The sequence below is a fragment of the Manduca sexta genome, chromosome 18, assembly GCF_014839805.1.
Source record: "Manduca sexta isolate Smith_Timp_Sample1 chromosome 18, JHU_Msex_v1.0, whole genome shotgun sequence".
Classification (NCBI taxonomy): domain Eukaryota; kingdom Metazoa; phylum Arthropoda; class Insecta; order Lepidoptera; family Sphingidae; genus Manduca; species Manduca sexta.
Genome location: NC_051132.1, coordinates 9,813,745 through 9,824,368, shown reverse-complemented (window position 1 = coordinate 9,824,368; position 10,624 = coordinate 9,813,745). Strand labels below are relative to the sequence as shown.

At 32.7% G+C, this 10,624-nt stretch overlaps 2 protein-coding genes across 2 annotated transcripts; both read left to right on the top strand.

The window, feature by feature from the left end:
- The first annotated feature begins 2,630 nt into the window (after nucleotides 1–2,630).
- LOC119189659 lies at nucleotides 2,631–4,068 on the top strand. The gene is made up of 3 exons (XM_037439930.1): nucleotides 2,631–2,919; nucleotides 3,843–3,989; nucleotides 4,052–4,068. Exons 1-3 carry the CDS (start codon nucleotides 2,631–2,633, stop codon nucleotides 4,066–4,068), a joined length of 453 nt encoding a protein of 150 aa, XP_037295827.1.
- An 82-nt stretch (nucleotides 4,069–4,150) lies between these two features.
- LOC119189657 lies at nucleotides 4,151–5,004 on the top strand. Its single transcript, XM_037439929.1, has 3 exons — nucleotides 4,151–4,244; nucleotides 4,349–4,450; nucleotides 4,840–5,004. Exons 1-3 carry the CDS (start codon nucleotides 4,151–4,153, stop codon nucleotides 5,001–5,003), a joined length of 360 nt encoding a protein of 119 aa, XP_037295826.1. The 3' UTR covers nucleotide 5,004.
- The last annotated feature ends 5,620 nt before the right edge of the window (nucleotides 5,005–10,624 follow it).

The window sequence follows — 10,624 nt, the reverse complement described above, 5'->3', positions numbered from 1 at the left end:
TTAGTATAACAGTTCAATAACATTGGCATTTATATATTTCCTAAAGGAATCCTAAAATCGCCATATTATGTCGATGAAGGAACTAAGTATTCAAATATATAAGTACCTACCAAGGTTTAGTGATGTGGCAAGAGTACCGAATATATTTGTACTTAATCGAGTAATATAATATTTTGAATGTTCGTGAAGATTACAAGACTGAGGCGGCTACCAAGCTCGCATTTATTTATTATAAGCTGATAACAGAGAGTTTTTGGAAATTCATTTTCTTAGCTTGGTTTAGGTTACACCTGCCTAGAAAGGTTCTCCGATGTGTGATTGTAAACAGTGCAGCGTATGGATGACACAATCTCGAGAGTGGAAATACAAGTTCAGAAACTGAAAGTCGCAATTTTTTTAAATTGCGAGTGATGAAACGCAATTGAAAAAAAATACAGGTCGAACTGACAACCTACTTTTTTAGTCAGTTAAAATTATTTTTCGCATTTGCAATACCTCTTTTCATACTTACTACACACAGACCCCAAAAGGCATTCCAACACCTACCTATATCGAATCACCTTGTCCCGTCACTACTTTGTTCAGCACATAGGAGTTACATAACCCGGGCGTCCGCTTGCTCGGATCAATACCGGATGTTTTGTCCCTGTTTCTCCTATACCCGGCTCTTTCTACAACGCTCTGAATATTCTAGAACGTATCTACGTCAAACGGGATACATTATGAAGTAAATGTAATTATAAAGTGTATATGCACACCTAAAGCTTAATTGCATTAGCACACTATATGAAAAAGAGTACGCAAATGTAAACTAACAGATGAGATTTTATATATTCTTGCCTTTATATCGTTAAAAATCGTGTTAAAATATATTTAAATTGACCAATCTATATTATAGTTAAATAGCTGAATATAAATGTAAGTTTTATTAAAATTACGTAATTTCGTAAAAGTTTCTTGATATAAAACAACGGACTCCCAATGTTAACGTGCGGCAATTAATGTTTGTAGACAACAATAATTGCTTGCTATCCAACTGATTTTTGTTTATTTCATGAACATGAGAAAAATAAACTGAGCGTCAAAAAGTCCTCGCTTTAAAAGATAGTATAGCAAGTGGCTCTTGGCTACGACTATAGTTCCTCAATCATTCCATTGTTCAATTAACATTTTCTTTGGCAAACTGCAGTCTGTATTCTTTTGTTCAATGCGACAAATACGGGTTTTCAACATCGCTGTGACTTGCGAGCCATAATTATAATTTTACTGAACCTTATTGTAAACATACATAGTCGGTAGACTGAATTGAATAAGTAGGTTCGTACAAAGAAGCAATCGCTACACTAGTCTTTTTATTGATTTCTTTTATATACCGTTTTTAATTCATATTCTACTAGTAGGTACAATTATACACTATACTCAAACTGCCAATCGAATTGGATAGGCCCGTAGGGAAACATGATAGATTCACTGAAACTGTTATATATACAAAAAAATATTTACGTCTTTTTATAATAAATAGGTATACCTAATCACCATAGCAGTAACTCAAAAGTCCTAAAAGAACCATAGATTCCAATCAGTTTAATAATGGAATTCTTACGGTCTAGTAAAATTGTTTCTCACCTGTGGTAATAAACATAAACACGTAAATTCTGCACCATATAAATGTGTATAACTTGAAAGCCTTTTTATTTTCGGTAAACTTAGGTAAGGCACAAATGTAAAATTATGCTATGACAATTTGCTGTACCTAACTATAATATTTTTAAATTCAAATATAGAACAACGGAATTACTAAGCTTTCTTTTATTTAAATCGGTATGTACATTGTACACTTCTTCTTTCGATAAAATATGGTCGCTGTTTTTAACAATCATTAATTTAAAAATTGATTAATTTATTAGTCGTTATCTAATGGCCAAAATTCTATCAAGTTATTTAATATATTTACCATACATTTCATTTTATGTTTCTGCACGTCTTCTGTATACAAACAATAATCATCCTAAATCTCATACTCTTCCGCACGTGCAATGTGCTTGAAGAGGCGTAGGTACAACGTTTTCTCTGCACGTAATATTAATTAGATGTTTGTCATTATGTTTGACATACACTAAGAGATAAAAATTATTAATCACTTCTCAGTTTGACCATAAATTTTAACCATTAACAAAAAAGCATACATGCATATGTATGTATTAAACGCATGGAAGTATGTGTAATGGTTTTCTGTTCGTGAATTTTTTTCTAAAAAAACGTATAAAGTTTTTGCATTATGTTTTAATATATAGATATATCATCAACCATGTTTTTACTATTTAAATTAACATTTTAAATACCTGGTTAAGTTCCTAGCTGAGTAATAATGATCTTTTAATATTTTTTCTTAGCAAAACAATTTTTTTGTCCTTGTTTTACATTAATTGTTATATTCATTTTATCACGAAATGTACGACTGAAAAAAATACTCAAAAATAATAAGATTTTTTCCGCTTTTGAAATGAAATGTTCAACCCTAGAAACATTAACTACAATAGTTTAGCGATATTATGTAGTTACCTCCTACACAAAGATCTCCAGGAATTACAGCTGAAATGAAATACGTCAATAATCATTTAATCCTACAGATGGCGAGAATGAAAATAATAGCCGTCATAATAGGCGTACTAGGGGTGGTACCGTACGCTCTAGCCACCGACCAATCAGAAATTTTCCTCCCCAAAGAAGAGCCAATCACGTCGCAGGAAAATGACGCTGGACAAAGACGGGTAGCAACCCCCGAGGTGGTTCTACAGCTGAAGTACGATAGAGGAGGGCTGAATAAGATATATTTGGCTCAGTTCAGACAAGACGCGAAGGTTTGGAAACCGTCAGTGCCGGCGCGAACGAATCTCTGCGCGGACCTGTGTCACGCAGGTTTTTTGTGCTGTTTTATTTGTTTTCCTTTGCGTTGTGTTTTAAAAAGTAGCGCTATGGCGCCTTTTTCATTTTACGGAATTATATTTTAAGTTATTTTGTGAATGTGCTTTGTTAAGGTAAGTATTTTTATAATTTTCTTAAAATACTGTTATATTATATGAAAAACTAAGGGTATTATGTTCAGCTCGCTTGAATATGAAAAAAAAAAAACAATTTTATTGTGAAAAATTAAAAATGGCAATATTAGACCTCCTTTTACTTTGCACCTATATAACAATATCAGCTCTGTATTATATACTGTCCCACTGCTGGGCACGGGCCTCCTCTACTACTGAGAGGGTTCCTATGTAGATAATTATTTAAATTAAGGTAACTTTGTGGGTGCTATATAAATTTAAACAACATACATAAATTTTTGATATATTTTGTGCATAAAAATGTACGTAGACCTAGTTTTTATTTTTTATTTGTTGCAGTTTATTATTTAATGTGCATCCAATCAATTATTTCTACTAATTGATACATACATTATTTCGGATGAACCCACAAACGTAACATTATATTATGGTTTATATATAGGTAGGCCCAGAGTAGTTGCTTACATTTAAAATGTTTAAGTTAAAGTGATATTGGATTTTTATACTCTATTAGTCCAGAGACTGGAATTTGTGCCCGATATGGCGATAGACTCGTTATCAATCACATAGTGAGTCAAAACATCGCGAAAAGTGGGTGCCCTAGTTGCATTTCTCACCAATGTTGAATTTCCCAGATTGGGAAACTGATTCACTGCAACGTGTCTGATAGTATAAGTATAGACTAGCCGCCAACATAAAGCGATACCGTCAATAGCTTCTCTCTTGCGTACACACTGCTTATGAGAACTTTCAAAATCCTACAAGAAATCATTTTAACTCAAGGTCTTGGCGGCGAGGCATGCGGTTCGTCCTGCACTCAAATGATCCCCATCGGTCTGCAGAATGCTTTAGAAGATACAAACCGTACAGATGTATTGTATGGACAACCAAGGGTCTCCGTGTGCCCGTCTCTTTGTGGCAACTATCTAGGTATGCAAAACTTAGCGGTTAAACTGTATTTGTAGCTTTTAATATCCCCGAAAAATTTGCAGATCTGTCTGTTACATAGCCCTATACTCATCTTAAAAATACACAAAGACTTTATCCTTACTTTGCTACACAAGGTTATACTCAGAGACTTTATTCTGAACATGCAACACATCTCCATACTCAGAGACTTTATCCAGACTTTACTACACAACTTCATACTCAAGAGACTGTATCCTGACTTTGCTACACAACTCTGTACTAAGGGACTTTATTCTGAATTTGCTACACAACTCTATACTCAGAGACTTTATCCTGATTTTGTTACATAGCTCTACACTCAGAGACTTTATCCCGATCAGGTGAACCACTGTGCAACTGCAAGGACAGCGAGGAGGAGGAACATGACGTGGACTGGGCCGCGATCTGTGCAGCGTTCTGTGTCGACGGATACACTCTTGGAGGTGGGTCTTCTACCGAACCCTAATACTTTCCTCTCTCCTTAATACTATGAGCGTTATAATTCATTATCGATTGGCTATATTATGTACGTACTGTAACTGAAATATGTAAATATCTTCAAATTCTTTGGCTCTACATTATGTTTTACTTTACAACGCGTAATATTGTAGCAATTTTCAGTGCATATAGTCCGATTTATATTTATGCTCCTCACGAAACCTATTCTTAAGTTACCATCCTTAAGCGTTTATGAGCCTCGTTGTATATCGCAAATACGTTAAAATGCTTTTCAAACACTAAACCATCGAATGATACTGCAATGCATGTAAGGAGAAAGTCATCATATTTAATATTGTTCAACAGCGTTTGCATAGCATTTTTTTGTCGTCAGGATGCCCGTTGTGCAACTCACCGGCGACGTCCAATCCCGTCGCGTACCAAGCGTCGCGAGTGCTCAACACGTCCGAGGGATGGCAGGCGTGGTGCAACGTGCAGTGCCGTCACGGACACGGCGGCGCCGCGTGCAACTGTGACAGGTCACCGTTTAGCGCGTAACGTTCACAGCACCGTATTCCCGTTCCAAATTTAAATCGATAATTTAAAAAAAGAATTACGTATATTTCAAACTTCAAATGCCGATTATTTTTTTATGTTTATTATAATGGTTTTGCAATATCTTTATTTGAAGGATAAGGATAGGTTTTCGTAACGTCTTTTAAGTTTGAAAAATTTTCTATAAAATTTTATTTCGTATTATTTAGTATTTATGTATTACGGTATTTCCTTATTGGCCCATTGCAATTAATTTACAAATACTTAATACCGATCTCTCATGCTCTATTGAATTAACTTAGGAATTATAGGTACCCATTAAAACACGACATGTATAATAAATCTAAATATAAAATTGACACTGTTATATATGTTATAATATTACTTGCATATTAATTAAGTTAAATGGATAGAATTAATTTAAATATTTCTTAGATAATAAGGTAAAATGCATGGCTCAGTAATAGATATATAAAATACGCGTAGTTATTAATAATAATAATAATAAATAACTTATCACTGTTGCATATCCTTGCTTGCAAAATTAATATGTAATAATTTTGTGAAAACATGCGTAGGTATATTTAACTTTTGAACGCCGCGGTGTATCGCACAGAAATTAACTATAAAATTCAAGTATTATTTATTCCTTTAGTATATATTGGTCTTTCGATTTTTTAAAAAAATCCCCAAATCTAATTAAAAATGTAGAACTACGATATGAATATTAGAGTTAAATATTTTTAATAATTATACTACACTGTACATTAATATTAAAATACTGTGTGTATGACAATATTAACCATAATTATATGTAGTGGTGAACGACACCTTACTTAAGTAAATTTACATTTCTTTTAATTACACAAAATAATCATTTATTTAAAATTGTAAAAGCATTTATTAAATTTTATTTTCAATTTATTTTTTTTATGTTGTTTTATTTTTATTTTATCCTATTCTGTTGGAGCCTACCAGTCAATTATTAATTTCGACTCCCCTAAATTTTTCAATTTGGATAATTCATATTATTAAATGTTAGCAAAGACGTAGAGTCGTTGTGTAGTATAGAAAGTAAGCAATTGTAGTCTTAATATCTGAAAATATACTCAAATTGTTTCTGGCAACCTATTAATGAACAAGATTGCAATATTCATTCATTAACCCGATTCCTGTCGGGTTCCCTTTATATAGAATTTCTGTAGTCTAATTATCATTCTCGATTTGTAAAACCTCATTTAGGCATATAGTATCTATATGTTGTGTCGGGTTCCTTTTCAGAAAACACCTTTAGCCACTTAAATATGGTTATATTTGTGCAATTCGAAGCATGAAAATCATTTTTGTTTTATTTATTTAAACAGAATAGTCATACTACATCCATGAATACTTATAATTATAAAATAAGTAACTTTTTAAATTATGCTACATTACCTATATAAATATCTGTATGATATTCACTAGTCACTAGGCTATGTTTGGAATTAATAGGTCTATAATTGTAATACTTGTTCGTAAGTTTAAAGTATTTAACTCGTATCTCGCGGTAGCATCGGAAACTGCTAGAAAATAAAAATAAAAATATTTTATGCAAATATAAAATAGTTAATAAGTATTCTATGAACCTAATCATAATGCCGCTTATGTAGAATAATTGCTATCGCTACTGAACAATATCAAACTAACCATCAAGGAAAATCTCAGGAAACGTTTAGAAACATTCCAGATGTGAACTTATAGTTGAATTGTCGATATCTTGGACTCAGAAGGTTACTAATGAGGAAATCCTACATCCAGTAGGTCGAAAACCAAACTTTTGATACCTAGTTTTATATTAACACATGACAAGTACAAGCTCCTTCAACTCATAATAATAGGAAAAGTAATGGGCAAAAGAAAAACCGTTCGAAGGAAGAAGTTTTGATTACAGAACATCCGCGAGTGGATGAGGATTGCAAGCGCTATAGAAACATTTCACCTTGCAAAGGACAAAAGCAAATATACTGAGCTAACTGCCAATGTTCACTGGTTGGAGAGTCACTACAAAAATAAGAATATTATAGTTCGGTATTCTCAAAAGCTCAATTGGCTAATGCTCGATGCCTATACTGCTTTAACAGCAACACATTTCAATATAAACACAAACCAAAAATAGACATTACTTATTAATATTAAAATACAATTATAATCGCATAAATATCTTGAATGACATAACAAAAAAGAAATAATGTAAAAATAAATTATACCAGTAATTGATAATGCAAGTTGCGAGTAGTGAACTTGCACACATTGAGATGAACGCGCCGTGTGACGTTCTATTTTAGGGCCTCTTTCACAACTTCTGAGGAAGTGCTACTCCTAACATAAGTGTATAAGGCGACCATATACAAAAGTCATACTCTAATCTATTCTCGCAAATAAATTGAGTACTATCTAAATTAGCTATTTAATACGATAACTGCCGAATAAAATGTATTTAAGCTCATGAACAGGCCCTAAATTATCCATTTAAACAGAATAAATGGCAAGTAGCTGCATCCATTTTTGGTATACTAAGTACTGTATAAAAAGATAATATCTATTACCTTTTCTGATGCTCTGCTGTTGAACTTTGATGCGACAAACTTGTAAATCACCAAATAAGACAAAAATAGAAATCCTGAAACTACATAAATCATTGATTAAAGCGCCTTAAATACTCCATTGTCATTTGAAGCTGTAAGAATGTGTTAGAGTTGACCTCCAAAATATACATTAAGAGTTTGTAACCCATTTTTCACAGCTGACTGAGTTAAACTAGATTAAACAGAGGTGACCTTGGAGGGGGGAAGGGGGAGCGAACCGGACTATCGCCCGGGACCTCACACTTGAAATTGAAGACATTATTTGGGTTTCGATCCTGGTCCTACAAATTTGTTTATTACCCTTGGCCGAGTCTAGAGCCGACTGAGCCTACAACTGACAGCGTGAAAAAGGCCTCGCGACGATCCGCCGGCTGGAGTCTTGCGTTGCCTACGTCTGCCACCGAGATTATAAACCTATTCACATTCGTGTACTTACCTTTCTTTAATAAGATTATTATACTCAATATTAACGTTATCATAAACTATTAAAAGAATACTTTTAAAATTTGTAAATCATTGAGTTTAAAAAACATTTCCTATAGGAAGTTTGATTTTACATAAAGTATATTAAATAGCTTACACTTCCGCTTTACTTTCTCAGTATATTATTTTTGATCATACTCTTCACACACTACGGCACGTGACTGTCGCCTCTACATCGCCTTCTTTTCTACTTATTGTTGTTCGACATAGCCTGTCATACATTTCATAGAGTAAGTAAGTTACGGTGCATTTGTGCTATACTTATCATCATACTTATCAAAAACAAACACTGAAGATTTATTAACTAGGAAAAATACACATTACTCTACATGGAAAGGAAAATAGTAGATCCAATGACGTTTTACAAAACAACTTAGAGTAGAGCCACGTAATAGTTTTCTCTTCAGCATTATGTTTAATGTTGAGTTCTGTCACTCAAAGGCTCTTATCAATGTCTGAATTTTGAACGCTAGGGTGGGAGTGATCCAATTCACATTCCTTTAGTTATGATGTAAGATTCGGGAACGCATCCACCATTTCACAGGCATTGTTACCATTCTTAAGGTTAACAATCACTTATAATCAAATGACGCATCGACCACATTTTTCATTTGCCACCTTTCCGATATATTAAACGTATTTATTGCCGCTTCTAATTATTCATAATGCTGCTTGCTCTACATTGACTAATTAAAATCATTCAGAAGTGTCGTCACGCAGATTGTCCAGCGCAAGCTGCGGAGAATAATACGCTGAGTTATTGGACTAACGCCACAATGTCACACGTCGATTTTCTACGATTGAAGGCAATTAAAATATACCTATATTGTAGCAGTTTATAAAAGTTGTCTAAAAGATAAAAGAATATCCTCGTACTTCCTCTAATTTGCGTATTGAAAATAGTTATATAATAATGTGTATTTAAATAAAATAAAGTAGGAATAAAAAAGGAAACGCGATGAATTAGCTTTTATGCATGTGTGCAATGTGAGTAAGGAAAATGCTTTTGAACAAAGGCTTGAATATAACAAGCTTTTTGATCTCGCACAATCATACTAAGGTGTGGATATTTTACTTACTTGCTTATTGCTATTGACGTTATAACCGCCTCCAGAGAAGTGAATGGAACGTATTTTAAGAATCCTAGTTATAGATTATGAGATAGTGACATTAATGCTAAAAATGTCATTGCATGAATGAATGATAAAATCTAATACGCGAATGGAACTGCTGGTAAATGCTTGAGTGAATGATTTGAATGATTGATAAATTGTAAGTTAATTATGAATGTAAATAACAGCACGTGTATTATGTGCAATATTAGACGTAATTAATTATAATACAACCAAGAAATATCACGAAGAACAATATCACAAAAGTCTTCCATTAGTTAAGGGTAGTGTACATAATTAAAAATCTATAGCTATATAATTATATATTGTAAAATATATTTATAACTCTAGAGTATACAGCATAAAATAGCTCTTTCTGATTGATTTCGAAGATTTATCGGAGGCGATTAAGTTATGATATCAATGACTTACACACTCATACAGGATTTCACCATCTCTAATTGTCGATATATTCAAAACAGGTAAAACTCATCAGGTTTTATTTACACTGTCTAATAAACGCACAATAACAACTACGAGCAACCAAAATTCGATTTATCGTTTGATACAATTAAAGTTAGGTATACAACCTTCGAAATATGATGTGGGAATCTATTGTGTCATCCACAATTATTAATTTTATAATTGCATGACCACCTACCCAATTATTAAATTATATATTACTATTATATTATTATTAGCGAGGCTTTCTTTAAAGTAGTCTTTATATGTCTTCGATTCTCCAAATTTCTCTTTCGAAATTTGAATAATTCGCCACCCCGCGTCGTTTCCACGGATTGGTGAAACTTGTAACATCATAAACTCCTTTGTTTACTGTTAGATTGCAGGAAGTATTACTTATAGGTAAAGTTAAATGATTGGATAAAAACACCACTCTTACTTTCCAGTTATTAAATTTATAAATTATTTTGTCTAATATATATTCATATTCATATTCATGGATTCTATCACAGTGGAATCCATGAGGTCTGAGAATCTAACCTTAGGTCATGACAGGTAAAATTTATGCGCGAAGCTATCGATTCTAAAAACAAATGTTTTACAGTTACATAGTATAAAAATTTGTGCCTGATATCTCGGGTGATCACTTTATATCTTTATATCATTATATGTTTAATATACAAATCGTTGCTACATTATTACAAAGGTCTATATTGTATTTGTACCATTGAATTATAAATGTCACACAATTCTAAGTCTTTTTCAGGGAAAATTTCTGCTAGTCCCAAAACATCAATAAAGCGAGAAACATGAATAATTATCTTGTCTAATTTTTACCAACATGAAAATTTTTAACAAAGTTTTGCAACTTAAGTAAAAATTAACAATAATAGTTGTAATAGTGAGCAGGAAAAAGTCTTTATAAGATCTACACATCGGTTTG